This window comes from Rhodnius prolixus, unplaced genomic scaffold (genome assembly GCF_049639745.1).
Source record: "Rhodnius prolixus isolate KJV_2025 unplaced genomic scaffold, Rpr scaffold_7, whole genome shotgun sequence".
Taxonomy (NCBI): Eukaryota; Metazoa; Arthropoda; class Insecta; order Hemiptera; family Reduviidae; genus Rhodnius; species Rhodnius prolixus.
In genome coordinates this window covers 26,849,382-26,866,507 of record NW_027411582.1, presented here as the reverse complement: position 1 = coordinate 26,866,507, position 17,126 = coordinate 26,849,382, and the positions used below count along the sequence as shown (strand labels likewise).

The 17,126-nt window shown below is 33.2% G+C and overlaps 1 protein-coding gene and 5 non-coding genes across 8 annotated transcripts in view; 2 read left to right on the top strand and 4 right to left on the bottom strand.

Annotated features, from left to right (window-relative positions):
- Positions 1-149: 149 nt before the first annotated feature.
- Positions 150-17,126, bottom strand: part of LOC141447257 (uncharacterized) — a 245,541-nt gene continuing 228,564 nt past the window's right edge. For all 3 annotated transcript variants that reach the window (XM_074114596.1, XM_074114595.1, XM_074114597.1), the window contains 6 exons: positions 7,292-7,418; positions 7,141-7,189; positions 6,151-6,330; positions 5,063-5,419; positions 4,451-4,985; positions 150-1,119 (listed from right to left, as the gene is read on the bottom strand). In XM_074114596.1, the coding sequence (XP_073970697.1) occupies positions 472-1,119; positions 4,451-4,985; positions 5,063-5,419; positions 6,151-6,330; positions 7,141-7,189; positions 7,292-7,418 (1,896 nt within the window). In that variant the 3' untranslated portion in view covers positions 150-471. The remainder of the gene's footprint in view (positions 1,120-4,450; positions 4,986-5,062; positions 5,420-6,150; positions 6,331-7,140; positions 7,190-7,291; positions 7,419-17,126) is intronic.
- On the top strand, positions 11,669-11,861 carry LOC141447640 (U2 spliceosomal RNA). The gene has a single exon (XR_012454493.1). It is a non-coding gene; the product is annotated as a U2 spliceosomal RNA (small nuclear RNA).
- LOC141447646 (U2 spliceosomal RNA) lies at positions 12,851-13,037 on the top strand. The gene has a single exon (XR_012454499.1). It is a non-coding gene; the product is annotated as a U2 spliceosomal RNA (small nuclear RNA).
- LOC141447641 (U2 spliceosomal RNA) lies at positions 13,714-13,906 on the bottom strand. The gene has a single exon (XR_012454494.1). It is a non-coding gene; the product is annotated as a U2 spliceosomal RNA (small nuclear RNA).
- Positions 14,934-15,126, bottom strand: LOC141447643 (U2 spliceosomal RNA). Its single transcript, XR_012454496.1, has one exon. It is a non-coding gene; the product is annotated as a U2 spliceosomal RNA (small nuclear RNA).
- Positions 16,139-16,331, bottom strand: LOC141447672 (U2 spliceosomal RNA). Its single transcript, XR_012454512.1, has one exon. It is a non-coding gene; the product is annotated as a U2 spliceosomal RNA (small nuclear RNA).

Below are 17,126 nucleotides of genomic sequence, written 5' to 3'. Positions count from 1 at the left end.
TTAATATAGAGATAATACAACACTATAATAATATTAACACATATTACAAAATAAAAAGCTAACTAATGAACATATACAAAATGAAACAAACCTATGAAATGCAAACTTATCTTACGAATGATGAACTTCCGATCTATTTTCAATGGAAAGTTTCACTAGTGGCTATTCTCTTGAGCAATATTAACATTTAAACAAATAAATAATTTTCTTATCATTCAAAAAACTGCCTGCAATAACGTTGTTTATCAAGAGGCTCTTTTGTTTCATACAAATTCCTCAAAAAGTCGGGCGTTATCTTCTGCCACAGAACTTCTGACTGAATTTAACCACGTCATTTTAAAAATCACATCAAAAAATTTGGCGTACATTTTATTGTAAAATAAACAATAATGTTTTTGATTTATGAAAAAATCTCTCAAATAATTTACAAACTGCGCATAGAAAGAACAATTCTTAAATCAGAATGCGCTTCTATGGAAAGAATGGTTTGTTAAAAACAGGCGGTGAAGATTTTCTTCTGCACTTTTCTGAATCTGGTGTTGAAGCTGGTGAAATGGAAGGCGATATTGGCGAGGAAAATGATTTCCTGTCCGGTCTATTCACGCCATTATTGAATAATTCCACAGTTTTAGCCACATTTGACATAGGTTGTTGTTTCAGTTCTAATGGTGTCATGTAGTATGGTGGTTTTTTAGACTTATTCGGTTCAGGTGAGGTTTCAGAACGTAGATATTTTGGTGGCGGTGCATCAACGCCAAGTCTATCGCTTAGCAGTCCTTCATCATCATCATCATCGTCTAACTTATCAGCCATCTCTAATGAATGAATTTTTTTGTCAGCCATATCTAATGAATGAATTTGTTTATTTTCAATTTGCATATCTTGTTCGTTTTTTATTTCTTCATTAATTTCTTCTTCTAATTCGTCAACTTTCTCAGTTAATTCCAATGGTGGTAATCCTGTACTCTTTCTAGGCATTCTTTTCTTTGGTTTTGATTTTCTTATTTTAATGTCAGGAATGAATAATCTGAGTGCATTAGGCCCTGTAGGGAATCTCTCTTTGATTTTTTCTTCAGGATTTGATCTCATGGCTACCTCAAGTGATGATTTGGTTACCACCTGAAAAGTATTGAAAACAACAAATTAATAAATAAATAACAAATTCATTTTTAACTTTAGAATATTTATTATCGTTTTTTGGGTGAATGTGTCAAATGTGGCAACACATTTCATTTCACGAAACCTAAAACTCATATCCACCCAATATCATCATGAAATTACAGAAACTTCTAAAACAATACTGCACAATACAACCCTCTCGAAACACATCAACTACGCCAACAAATTAGACTTAAAAAAACGCTAATTAAATCAACTCAAGAACACCAAACCTACTCAAATAACTACACAAGTACACCAACCTTTCTACAGAATCAAAAAAATACGTCTCTCTATCATATCCAAACCAGTCAAAAAATAAAACAAATAAAAACATTATTAAAAAAACTCACAGAACACAATTATCGTTACACAAAAATAAAATTTTTCTGGAATCTGAAGAACCGGACTTAAAAAGACAAACAATCAAAAATAATCTATGAAATAGAATGCAAAGACTGACACAAAAAATATGTGTCCTTACATAGCACAGAAAATCATCACACTTTCGATTTCCCAAACACAAAGATACTTAAATCAGAGAGAAACACACAAAAAAAAGAAAATATTAGAAATGATTTACATATCAAAGACAGAAATTAGTTTGAATTTTAAAACTGACACGAACAATCTAAACAATATTTACGCCAACTTTCAACAGAACACATTAAAAACTTCTTTTTTTGGCAACTGACAATACTAATTATAATTAACTTGACAATACTATGTTACAAACAAGAAAATTTTAAGACCATACTTAGTACCTAAACAGTCAGGATGAAAGATACACTAACATTAGAAATATACCAAGTAAAAGAATAATTATTGTTAATCGAAACAAAGAAAATATTTTTTTAAATCTATTTTAAATATATACATCAAATAAATGTACATTATAAATCAATCATGGTAAAATATGTTCCACATTCCTGAAGATGACTTGAACCTTAGATCGAAAGCTTGGCGAAAAAAAAAATTATGAGTGAAATATTCTTTCTTGCATTTTAATTTTTAATGCTGCAAGCAATTTATCAAAGCTAAAAGCAATATCAAACTATAGAACATAATAATAATAATAATAAAATCTTTCTGAGCGAATCATGGATGAATACACCTTTATTTACAATTAAGTTTGAAGAGAATTTTTAGCAGGTTGATACAAGAATCAGGGTATTAAAAACTTATAAATAGATTACAATTTTTTGAGTAACCCACATTGGAAAACTAATAAGAAAATTAACACGTCAACCTTTTCTACAAATCCCTTAATATCAAAACTCAGAATATTTTAGTCACAATTAATTCTTACCAACATAACGGTTTGTTAAAACTGTTATACAGATTCCCTTCTGTTCTCTCTTAGAAATATCCTATATGAACTTTTCCAGAAAAATGATGGAACTAAAAGCTATAGATCTTGAAAAATGTACGGACTCGAAAGAAAATCTTACAAGAACTTAAAAACTTATGACCTTAGCCACTATTAACTACCTGAGAAGAACTAATGTAGAAGCTGCTTTGTATTTTTTGAGTGACCAGAAACAGAATATATTGTTGCTCTAATTTTTGGAAACCAAATTGTCCTTTTTCAGTGGTTTCTCGAAGTGGCTAACAGCATAAGGAATACAATAACACATTAACAAAACATTTTTGAAGGGTAATTTTTATGGTAATCTTAACTGATGAGAAACATTGCGAATAATTGTGTTCAATTGCTAAAAATATCAATGATATAATCTATTTTATACGATTAATGAATATTAACGCTATTGGCCAAAGTGAGCATCTCCAGTAATGTACGAAACTCCAGCGAGAGTGTTGCCGGTGGGCCAGCTGAAACTCCAGCTGATCCAGACATTAAGGCTTCTTGTATCATATTCACTGATTGCATGTTATTAATTGTAGATTGTGAATAGCAAATAAATTAAAAAAAAAGAAGATATATACGACTATCTTCAGGGATTTTAACTTTTTAAATTTATATTATTTTTTTTAATTTTTTTATTTATCCTTTTATTGTAATTTACACCTGTACCCACAGGGTACAATAGGTAAATGCGATAAATGTATAAACAATTAACGTGTCAAACGTGAATGACGGCCATCCAGTGATGGCCGCCATTAGTCACCCAGTTGGTCACGGGGCCAACGGCGCCTCAGCCGTCTTCGAGGATTGGAGGGTAGCGTAGTTGTAGACAGGTTTGCAGCTAAAGGGTTGGGATGAAATGAGAGATTTTGATGAAAATTTTTATAACGGATTTTGGCAAGTTCAGTGATGAGTGGAATTTGGAGATCTGTATGGATTGCATAGAATGGAGCGTCTACTATGTGGCGGAGAATTTTAGATTGGAGTGTTTGCAGTCTATTGATGTTTGATTTTTTAGCTGTTCCGTAAAGTTCGAGTCCGTAAGTCCATATTGGTGTGAGAAGAGCTGTATAGAGTCGTCGTTTGTTCTGCAGTGAGAGTTTTGAGCGTTTGTCGAGTAGTCTGGCTAGAAGTTTGTATCGTTTGCTTAGTTCGGTACGTTTAAGTCTCGTATGGGGGTTCCAGGTAAGTCTCTTGTCTAGGTACATTCCAAGGTACCGCACATGGTCGGCTGGTGGGATAGATGTATGATGTAAGAAGACAGGTGGTGGAGTTTGACGTTTGAGTGTGAAGACTATGTATTTAGATTTAGTTGGGTTAATTTTTATACGCCAGTTTTCTAACCAAGGTTCTATTGAGTGAAGGTGAGACTGTAGAGAGCGTACTGCGAGGATAGGGTCAGAGTGTGTGGAGAGAATGGCAGTGTCATCAGCGAAGGTGTAAATAGAGGTATTAAGGTTAGAAGGTAAGTCGGCAGTGTAGATTGTGTAAAGTAGAGGAGCTAAGACACTTCCCTGTGGCACACCAGCAAGGACAGGATAGATGGAAGAGTGAGTAGTGCCTTGAAGAACTTGGAAGAATCTGTCAGAGAGATAAGAGCTGAGTATGAGGTAATAAGTGCTAGGAAGGATGCGTTTGAGTTTCCATAGTAGACCTTCGTGCCAGACTCTATATATAATTTTAAACACTATTTTACTTATTGTGTTCAACAATTCATTGGTTATTTACGATTGGTATATCTAAAACTGGGATTAAAAACCATCACAGAGGAAAAATAAAGATTTTTCAAAAAACTATCTCTGGCAAAAGCCGAAAACCTAAGATTTATAGACTGACAATTATCAACGTAGTCAAGGGGCATAGATTTGCAATATGTTTTCGTATCAACCTGGTAATTATTTAATATTTATAATTAGGATTACTCACCTCTTGGTGTTTATTATAAGCGGATACAAGCTGTGCGACAGTAAATCTGGGCTCTTGATCCTCTTCATCATCTGGATCGCAACATATCCTAGCCTCTTCCTCGGATATATCCGATTCTGAAGTAGTGAGTGATGCTACCGGAGAACCGGGCGGTGAAACACTTCTTTCTGTCAGAATGTCGTCCGGTTTTTTTAGAATCTCTTGTAATCGGTTCTCTGTAACTGAAGTAGATTCTTCTTTGCGCTGACTGTCTGTTGTTACTTGACCTAACCTTTCTAATTTTTGGAAAAGATTTTCTTCTTTAAACTCTTCCATTTCACCAGTTAATCTTTCAATGATATTTTTATTTGCTTGTTCTTCCTGGCATAATTCTTCTGTTGCTATGCTTAGTGTTGATGAACCGATACTGTCTTCACCAGTTCTACGTTGTTTTTCTTGTTCATTTTGTAAACTAAGATTTAGTACACTTTTGTAGAGGCTGAGTGCTTCTTGAGATTTTGATAGACTTTTTACACCATACAGTTTTTCTCTTGATCTGCAAATAAAAATTATGGTTATTTGTAAAGAATTTATTGGTACTGCTATTTGTGGAATACAAGTTAAATTGCTTACCTTGACATAAGAGATTCCCTGGATTTAGATACCAAAGACATTTGACTTTCACACATTCTTCTAGTTCTATTGTATTGATTGACCAAAGTATTTTTCCTTATATTTCCACCAGCTCCACCACCACCTTGTGCTTTGACTACACGTTCAAACAAAGCTTCTCTGGATTTGGATAGATAATTTCGCAATGAAGCATGCTGCTGTGGAGCCGGGCAGGAAGCACAACCGGCTCTACCACCTATACTACTATGCTTATTTGTGCTAGGTCTTCTAGAAGCATTATTATTGTTGCTACGGTTTAATTTTCTTGCCTTGGCTAGCCATGGGTGTTTCAAAGATTCTTTAGCTGTCATACGATCCCTATAAAAAACAAGTATGATTATATATGTGCAAATTTATGGGCACAGTATAACTTGTAAACAAGAAAAATATAAGTTCCTAAAAACAGCTTCAAAAAAAGTATTGTTCTTACAAAAAATAAATTCCATTAGAAACATTCATATGACTCCCTTCACTTCATTTCAAATTAACTAATAATTAACATAATTTCTTCACAATGGACTGAAGCAACACAATTAATTGAGTCTACTGTAATCTAGGTACTTTTTAAGCATTGATTCAAAATCTCACCAAATGATATTTCATTTTACAAGCAAGATAACAGAGCTAAAAGTAAAACTGACACGAAATATTGAGCCTACTGTCACCATTTATTTCATTTTTTGGACTCAAAATAGTTAATCAAAGGAAGGAAATGTTTTCAACTAAAAGGAATAGCTTAGAAAACATTCATGATAAAATTGGAAAGAATATTAAATGTTAAGATAGTATCAAAGGCCAAAGAAATGTAAATGGGCCGTAGGCATAAGCAAACTCTCTTACATTTTACACGAATCTATGTGCCCGATTAATTAGCCAGTCAAGGCTACATAAAATTATAAGTAATAACACCGCTTAAATCGTATCACAAAGAAGTTACTTTTACACTAAAATTCTCGAGAAGAAATAATCAAGTACATCTTGCTCTTAACGCAATAGAAATGAAAGATTCTCTGTCCAAATTATTCTTAATAACAACTTTCATAGCTTACCCTGGATTTCTAACTAATAATTTTTTCACAAAATCTTTTGCCTCTTCTGAAACATCTTCAAAAAGTTCATCAGGAAAATCAACTTGTGCACGAGAAATATTTAGAAAAGTTTCTTGATCAGTTTCACCACCAAATGGTGAAAATCCAGTTAATAGTACATAGGTTGTAACACCCAAGGACCTGTGAACAATATTATACGTATTTACATTGTTAGTAAGAATAGATTTATAATAAAAAATTATAAAAGCCTGCCCAGTAAGTTGTGGCGATTATAGGCATCTAAGAGACCATCGCAGAGATAAAAAGTCACGGGAAAACATATCTAGTACTCACTCGAGGGGACAGAACAAAGTTTGTCTCGTGTAAAGAATGTCCAACTATGAATAATCTTATTTTGCGGTTGCTAAGGAGATATCACAGGTTTGGTGCGGATACACTTCACGCCGAACAACGGGGCGAACCTCTTACGTCAGTCCTGATGTTCATCAACGTAAGGAGTTGTAGTGTTAACTATTAGTTATAGGTGTAGATGTGCCGAAAAAAAGGCAAATATTTCTTCAAAATATTACATCAAATCTTGGTTTGACGTGATGATGGGAGAAATATCAGTTTTGTACAAGAACAGTCTAAGGTTCAATTATAACCACACTTAAGGAACCTTTAAAATATAAAACGAAAATGGCAATATGCTGAATAAAATGTGATTGCGGGCAAAGTAAGAATAGGCACATGAATCATTTAACCTCCAGTTGTGCCAAATAAAAAACACAAAAATAAAATTTTTAATTGAACTATCCAAGTAGTCTTAGTGAAGCTAAAACATAACTGATGTTTATTCTTCACTGAAGTTCTAATCTAAAGTAAAGTAATGCTTATTTTTTTTGAAGAGCTAAACGACGAACTAAATTAGAAAATAAATTGTTAACCAATATTAGAATAAAATTAAATTAAGAAAACAAAATACCGTAAAATAAAAACAAAAGAACATACCACATATCTGCAGCTAATGTTATTGGCTCGTAGTGTAGAATTTCAGGAGCTATTAATAAAAAAAGAAAATAAGATCTATTAAATGTTTGCAAATAAAACAAATAAAGATACAAAATAAAACAATGTAGCTTTGTAAGAAACATATACTAACCAACATATTCTGGGGTGCCAAGTATTTCATGAACTTCTGAACCGTCCAAAATTACTCTTGAAATTTCAAAATCACATACTTTGATGTCACAATCTGGGAAATCGCCCATCATAACGAGATTTTGTGGCTGAAAAGAAAGGAAAAAATTAATCATATTTACTTTTTATAAGTTGAACTAATTTGGTGGTATCAATTTATCAACAATGTACACCCAGCTAGAGCCATAAAAAGGACTGCCTAAAATCCTCAAATGTGTTGAAGAATCGTAAAACTTGTTCATGGATTTTTTGGGATTTCCAAAAATTCTTTTCAGAAATTTGGGTAAGACAGTACAATCTCACAGAAACAATTTTAGAGAAAAAAAGAAACATAATTTGGAACAAAATACCTGATTTCTGTTTATTAAAATCACACTGAAAAACTATAGCTACTTATACCTTTAGCTAACTTATCCTCTAAACAGTCCACTCACGTTTCTGGTTCTTTAGCTACATAAGAAGTTTCTAATCAAAGGCACCCAGAAAGAATAAAAATTCCTTTTAACAATCATTTAAGGGAAAGGATTAGATTAGTTGATAGTTTGAAATTCGCAATAATGAGACTGTAGTCAAACGAAGCTGGTCACTTCTTATTCAAATTCAGCCGTGATGAACAGACACTCTCTTCCTTAAAGAGCTTTTATTGCTTACCGTCCAACTATAGAAAAAAACCAGTCTGAGATCATGTTCCAATCACCTTAGATGCTGAGGTGCATAATGCTCACATAACATTTTATTGAAAGTAAACCGTCCTCTACTATTGTTAAGTGATAGATGATACTAACTTTCAATTTAATACGACTATCTCTAACTCCAATAATTATTAATATAATTCGCAGTGTTTGCCAAAGCGGCTTATTTAAGGGTGTTCAGTAAATTGCAAAACAAGTACTCATTAAAAACTTAGGTATGTATACACAAATTTCCGTGTAGCGTTAGTAAACGTTACCTTCAAATAATGGCCTTATATTCCTCCTCGACGATTCGACGCATAGTTTTTTCGCTCACACCAACAACCGACGACAATTTTCGGATCGAGACTGCCCAAGATTCTCAAAAATCAGCTCCTGAGCCCGTTGGATGATGTCGGGCGTTTTGATAAAGCGCTCCTTCGAGTAGGTTTTTCTCGCCGGTGTTGTAAAACTTTAGTTGGACTTCTCCGACTCACTGTACTTTGTAATGACAATGTACACACGTCGATCTAGGGTACCCGAAGAACCGAATAATCTGTCGCCGAGCGTTCAGCGCAAACACTTTCGATAATCACCGTTATACTCCGCAATTGGTTTCAACATTACGACTATTTAAAGGTTATTGTATTTTGTCCGGATTTTGGTGCCAAACCCTGTACATACCCATCATATATGTAATGTCTGCCGTCACAAAGAAGAACCTAAGTCTCGGCTCTCCACAAATCTTCCTCTCATTAATGTAATATTAAGGAGGCTAGAGGACCGTATCAATGAATTGTGCCTGCAAAAATTCTTTGAAGCATTCAGTCGTGTGACCTGAGTTGTTTGGGGTCGTATACTTCTTCATTCGCTCAAGAACTTCTCGATTAAAATATGATGGGGATTCGCTGCCTTGAAAGGCACAAATTCTTTGTAGTACTTTTCGTATGACAAAACCACAGGAACGAAAATTATTTCTCTTTGCAATTTTTAACTCATTTGACGTAGGTATTTATTTCGGTGAGCTCTATTCAGAGACCTAATTCTGTAAAAGTCAATACATTGTTCATTTCGATTTACGTTTCCCTCGTTCTGGGGTAGTGAATTATCAGAGTCCTTTGCAACAATCTGAGAAGCGAATTTAAATTTAACTCGCCACTGATCATTCCCAACATCAACAATGATATGACCTCCCAAGAATCCATATTTTTTTCTAAATTCTGGTTACCAAACAACAGGTTTTCCATTTTATCTTCCATTGTTTCCAGGGCCTTGAATGTTATTAGAACTCTTCTGGCCAGGAGCAAAAATATACAACATAAGCCCTTTGTAACTTATGACAAGTTACACAGGAATCGCAAACATTTACAATAATTCATCGGTCCATTTTAGCACATCAAAAACACGCATTCACTTCATAAACTGTAGTTTTGCTACTTTATACCAAGCACAAACAGTAACTGTTAAAATGTATTAACATCAATTTCATCTGTTAATCCAACAATCACATAACAAAGATAACAGCAGTGTAACTTCAATGGTTCTGTGCAGTGTTGCCATTCCAGATATCATTTGATTCAAACTGTTTAAAAATAATATTCATAATTAAAATTAATAATATTCATAATTAAGAAATTAAAAGTAACAAATAAATTGTGCCTCGTAGTCTTAGTGTCATTTCAAGCTTTGATGTTCTATTAAATCTGATACCCCTCCCCATTTCTTAATCTGGTCTAATAGCTGCTCTCCCTTGTTTGATCAATTCTTTAACAAAATTAAAATTGAAAAAGCTTTTTATTTAAAAATGAGATTGTAATTTTGTCTAATTGATAAAAGATTTGTATTCTACTCGTTTTTATTGTTTCCTTTTCGGCTCTTTGATTCTATCTATAGATTTTTAGGAGGCACGATGTTACACGAAAGGTAGCATAACGCTAGAAAGGAAGATTTACGCAATTTTCTAGCGTATTAAATGAAAGAGAATAATATAAATGGTCAACCGCTATATAAATGTTCAAATAAATCTGAAAACCTTGTTTTTCTATCAAATATACTAGGAAAACACTTCTAGTACAATCATGAGCGTTAATTAAATATTAAATTTGTACAAGGATCCCCCCTAAGGCCAAATATAATTTAGTTTTAATACCATTGTTGGCATAAATAGAAAGTCTTTTCTAATGTTGTTCCTTGTAACTGCTATTAAATAGAATTATCTCTCACAGATTAGTTTACCGTAAACAATGACCATTGTCAGAAAAATAGCCAGACCACAAGTCTTGCCACACAAGCTGTCTTTCGGCAGCTTTATTACCTTACATGGTTAGTTAACAAATCTATTTGAGAACTGTGTATACATTATTATTATTTTGTATAAATTACTATTCATTTTATTATCTATTGTATTTCACCGGAATTCAGGAAAAGAAAGATTATTGCTAATAGTGATAAGCTTGCGCCCTAGTCCCCAAATTATGACAATCTTTCTGACCCTTAGTCTAATATATCAGTCACCAGAAAATATGAAGTATTTGGTTTAAAATATACGTGTCCTAACTTTCATTTAAGTTCTTTATTTTATTGAAATAGAATTTATTTTATAAAATATACTTTATTTTCAATCAGTTTCAACAGGTTCTCAATGTTTTTTATAAATTCACTGAAAATCATTGTGCATTTATGTAATTATATCAATTAAGTATAAAGTCAAATAGCACGCCAATGTAATAGCAGTCTTAAGAATGCAAGAATAAGAAATAATGTTTAAACATGAGTTTAAACTATTCATAGTAAGAAAATATAAATTTATTGTCAATAAGCCTAAATAAAAGTTATCTAGCAATAAAAGGTTAGTACACAGAGAGAGTACAGCAATGACTTTTGGATATTCTCGATTTGAATACAATCGATTTCAAGAATAAAGAAATTATAGCCTGATCATAGAATTCAAACTGAACAATATACATTATTATTGATTGTTATAAAAATTATTTCTTCTTTTATAGAAATCAGAATTATGTAGATTTAGTAAATAGTAATTTATGAGCACTTGTTTCCAAAAGCGAACGGGAACGTTTATCCACACTTAAACAATAAAAATAAATTATTGTTTTGAAAGGAAATGACCGACTTTACAATGCTAAATACATGCTGTTAAAACTTGTTAAGTTTGTACATGTATTCCTCTCAAAAAAATAATTTTTAAGGTGCGTCAACATCTGACATTATTGGCGCCCAGAGGTTTTATCAGAGCACTGCCGATCTCTGGACAATGTTCTCTCGTTACAGACCACACTTTCCGAATACTGAGCTGTAAGAAGCTTTTAGGAAGAGAAAACTTACTGATTTCATCTTTCATATGTAATAATCTGCTATTCTGGTCTCTCTTCTAAGCGCATTGCTGTTGCTGCCATCTGGGAGCAGGCGTGAAACCTTATGCGGTAATACATTTTATGTATTTAAGTAAACTGTTTATAATATTTAAATTCTGTGTATTAAATAATATATTTACATTATTACAGAAAACGCTGTGTGCTATTTGTTTAGTTAAGTTTATTTACCGTAATTAGAGTACAATAATATTTAAATTATTTTATTTGTGATCCACCCTCCCGTGTGGGGAATTTGTAGCCTTCATCTATAGATAGTTTGGATAACCAACCATCAGTATCGCTTCTCGGCCTTTTGGCTAAGATCAAAGTGTAGTATCTGTTCTTATCAGCTTAATCTCTGGTACGGTCTCCATAGGGGACCCAGAAGATTAAACTGATTTTTGGAAAATGACGGAGTGCTAGGGGCTTGCTCCACCTCTGTCGCGGGTTGACCCGGTATTGCAGTACCTCCGGGAACGGCCCACCCTAAAACATAATGAAAGAAACAACAGTCTACTAAAGTTGTAATATTAATTGAGGTAATTTAAAGTAAACAACTAATCACTAAGTCTGATGAAAATATAGTATGTAATGTACTCTCAAATCAAAAGACTACAATGCCCTAAGTATCTGGATCAATCCTTGATGACTTAGCGTAGATCTTTTCGTACGTACGAAATCATCTTGTTTACCGAGTTAATGATTGAATTATATTAGATAAAAGCAATACCATACTAAATCTAAACAGTAACTACTACGCGCCAAGCAATGCCTAACAGATACGTTGAGGTACTAGTATATTTTTAACATGACCCCGAACAAACACTTATACCTGCTACATGTTAGTGATGTAGAACATGAATTTGATTGACCGCAAATTATTGTCCTGACAGATTGAAATTTTCACGGGTGCTCCAAATTATTCTTTCGCTAGAATTACAAAAATGTAAGGTAATTTGATTTTCAATTATATCCAGCGTCCCGATTAATATACTTTTTTTAAATATATGCGATAACTTGATAAGTGTGCTCTATTCACCTACTAAGTAAGTGGTCAGTCATTGGAGATATGTGAATTCAATACTTAACTGCCATCTAGGCGCAGACACTAGAACTAACGCTAATTATTTCATAATTATTGGATAATAATATTTTACTCATTAGTTTTAATTACTTATCTCCTATTTAAATGAAAAAAACTCAGTTAATAAATAGGAAATTTTACTCGATTCGTGGTTTTATATTTTCAAGATTCTTTGAACCGCTAATGCCTAATACAAGTATTTACAATTCTATAAATGACAATTAGCAAATGAGTAAATGTTTTTGTGGTAAAAATTGCACACTTTTTATTAGTGTAGGCATATGTACGAAAAAAATTATCGTAAGTATTTATAAAAAAATATTTCCGATTCTACCTTCCCGTGTGGGGACTTTGTAGGCTCCATCTATAGATAGTTTGGATAACCAATTATCAGTATCGCTTCTCGGCCTACAGATCAAAGTGTAGTATCTGTTCTTATCAACTTAATCTCTGATACGGTCTCCGTAGGGGACCCAGAAGATTAAACTGATTTTTGGTAAATGACGGAGTGCAAGGGGCTTACTCCACCTCTGTCGCGGGTTGACCCGGTATTGCTGTACCTCCGGAATTGGCCCATCTTAAATATTTAATAAATTATATAGGAATAAGACCTCCATTAAATACTAAGCTCGCAAAGAACATGAACTACACTTAACGGTGATCCCAGACCGTGGGCAGTATCAGAGAGAACTCTGTAGTAGAGAATTAAAGAAAGAGATTTAGAGTCTAGACATTATCAGCTAGATAACCGTGGATAATTCATATTATGTAATCCTATCCTGTAACATAGATGGCAAATTTTATTTATTTGAAAGGTTAGACAAATGATTAATTTTGTTAAATATAACTGAGACAATGAATTATAGAATGAGATGAGTGCTGGATTTTAATACTGTACTAATACACAATTAGGGAAAGTAAGACCTCTTACAGAAAACATGTATCGCACGTTAAGTTATCGCTTCCGATGTTTCTTAGTATTGTAGCCAATAGTATATCCAGAAAGAGATATAAAAAGAGCCTCTTATTGTTCAAAAACAAGTTTATAATAATTCGGTCATGCATGTACAAATATACTTATAATTAGAAGCAGTAACCAATTCTGATTTAGATAATGCTATAGCCAACTAATACTGACTAATGTTCCTATTCCACTATCATTAGGCAAATTACCACTGATCTTACTTCATTCATAAGAATTCACCTGAGCAACTTTTTTGTCGCACACACGCTTCTTCAATACATATTTTTGATTTAAATTAGGTGGGCCGTTCCCGGAGGTACTGCAATACCGGGTCAACCCGCGACAGAGGTGGAGCAAGCCCCTAGCACTCCGTCATTTTCCAAAAATCAGTTTAATCTTCTGGGTCCCCTATGGAGACCGTACCAGAGATTAAGCTGATAAGAACAGATACTACACTTTGATCTTAGCCAAAAGGCCGAGAAGCGATACTGATGATTGGTTAGCCAAACCATCTATAGATAGAGCCGACCTAGTCTCCACACGGGAAGGTAGTATTGAAAATATTTTTTTATAAATACTTACGCTGAATTGTTTTGGAAATATGTCTTCACTAATAAAAAACTATGCAATTTTTACCTTAAAAATATTTGCTCAATTTAAAAATCATTATTATCAATCGGTAAAATAGTAATAACCTAATAAGTTATTAAATAATTAGCGTTAGTTCTAGCGTCTGCGCCTAGATGGCAGTTAAGAGCTGAATTCACATTTGTACCACTCCAATCTCCGACCACTTACTTGGTAGGTGAATACAACCCACAGTTCCATACTTCAATTTATCAGAAACTTTTAAAAAATATACAACAATCGGGAATCCTTGAAAGTCAAATTATCGTACAATTCAGTACTTTCTAGCAAAAGAATAATGATGCGCACCCAAACAAATTTTAATCTGTCAAGACAATAATTTGTTGCTAATTCTAATCCCCATCACTAATGTGTGAGTAATATTAAGAATGTTTTTTTTATCGAGTATTCAAGATCAAAGAAAATTGTCTTTTATCAATTTTAATAACTCACAGAAAGAAGATATTGCCATCGAGTCAAATTTACGAACCCAGATTTCACAAAAAAAAAGAAGCATTATTTGGGTTCTTTGAACCTGAAAAATCAGTTTTAGTGCATGCTCTATTCATGGGTCGGCTATGTATGTTTTTGTTCGTTGAAAGGTTTAACAACATAAATATTAAATATGATTTTGTTATTATAGATTTTTTTTAAATATATTATTTATTCTTTCTTGCCTGTTTACTTTGCATATTTGTTCGTATAACACTATTGTAACGATATATGTACTTCTTCTACTATAAGTAAATAATATGTGATCTTAATATACCAATTGTGCAATTTTTCGATTTGAACACGGCATCCCTAGAAGATATATACTGTATACGTTCTGGTTGATATAATATAATAACTATATTATTATTATTAAAAATTTGATTTCACGATTATTAAGGTGGGCCGTTCCCGGAGGTACTGCAATACCGGGTCAACCCGCGACAGAGGTGGAGCAAGCCCCTAGCACTCCGTCATTTTCCAAAAATCAGTTTAATCTTCTGGGTCCCCTATGGAGACCGTACCAGAGATTAAGCTGATAAGAACAGATACTACACTTTGATCTTAGCCAAAAGGCCGAGAAGCGATACTCGTAGTCGGTTAGCCAAACCATCTATAGATGGAGCCTACAAAGTCTCCACACGGGAAGGTAGCATTGTAAATATTTTCTAAAAATACTTACGCTGAATATTTTTGTAAAAATGTCTACACTAATAAAAACTGTGTCATCTTTACCTTAAAACATTAATTTAATTTCTAATTATCATTCATAGAATTGTAAATACTTTTATTAGGCTTAAGCTGTACAAGAAATCTGGAAAATATTAAAACCACAGATCGAGCAAAATTTCGTATTTATTAACTAAATTTTTTCTTTTTTATCATTTAAATAGAAGATAAGTAAATAAAATTGTACGGTAAAATGGTAATAATCTAATAAGTTAGTGAATAATTAGTGTTAGTTCTACCGTCTGCGCCTAGATAGCAGTTAAGTATTGAATTCACATTTTTACCACTCCAATCTCCGACCACTTACTTGGTAGGTGAATACAGTGCACTATTCTAAACCTTATCAAGTTATCGCAAACAATTAAAAAAGTATATTAATCGGGACGCTGGATATAACTGAAAATCAAATTACCTTACATTTTTGTCATACTAGCGAAAGAATAATTTGGAGCACCCGTGAAAATTTCAATCTGTCAGGACAATAATTTGCGGTCAATCAAATTCATGTTCTACATCACTAACATGTAGCAGTTGTAAGTGTTTGTTCGGGGTCATGTTAAAAATATACAAGTACCTCAACGTATCTGTTAGGCATTGCTTGGCGCGTAGTAGTTACTGTTTAGATTTAGTATGGTATTGTTTTATCTAATATAATTCAATCATTAACTCGGTAAACAAGATGATTTCGTACGTACGAAAAGATCTACGCTAAGTCATCAAGGATTGATCCAGGTACTTAAGGCATTGTAGTCTTTTGATTTGAGAGTATATTACATACTATATTTTGATCAGACTTAGTGATTAGTTGTTTACTTTAAATACCTCATTTAATAGCACAACTTTAGTAGACTGTTATTTCATTCATTATGTTTTAGGGTGGGCCGTTCCCGGAGGTACTGCAATACCGGGTCAACCCGCGACAGAGGTGGAGCAAGCCCCTAGCACTCCGTCATTTTCCAAAAATCAGTTTAATCTTCTGGGTCCCCTATGGAGACCGTACCAGAGATTAAGCTGATAAGAACAGATACTACACTTTGATCTTAGCCAAAAGGCCGAGAAGCGATACTGATGGTTGGTTAGCCAAACTATCTATAGATGGAGCTAACAAAATCTCCACACGGGAAGGTAGAATCGGAAATATTTTTTTACAAATACTTACGATAATTTTTTTCGTACATATGCCTACACTAATAAAAAGTGTGCAATTTTTACCACAAAAACATTTACTCATTTGCTAATTGTCATTTATAGAATTGTAAATACTTGTATTTGCGGTTCAAAGAATCTTGAAAATATAAAACCACAAATCGAGTAAAATTTCCTATTTATTAACTGAGTTTTTTTCATTTAAATAGGAGATAAGTAATTAAAACTAATGAGTAAAATATTATTATCCAATAATTATGAAATAATTAGCGTTAGTTCTAGTGTCTGCGCCTAGATGGCAGTTAAGTATTGAATTCACATATCTCCTATGACCGACCACTTACTTGGTAGGTGAATAGAGCACACTTATCAAGTTATCGCATATATTTAAAAAAGTATATTAATCGGGACGCTGGATATAATTGAAAATCAAATTACCTTACATTTTTGTCATACTAGCGAAAGAATAATTTGGAGCACCCATGAAAATTTCAATCTGTCAGGACAATAATTTGCGGTCAATCAAATTCATGTTCTACACCACTAACATGTAGCAGGAGTAGTTACTGTTTAGATTTAGTATGGTATTGCTTTTATCTAATATAATTCAATCATTAACTCGGTAAACAAGATGATTTCGTACGTACGAAAAGATCTACGCTAAGTCATCAAGGATTGATCCAGGTACTTAGGGCATTGTAGTCTTTTGATTT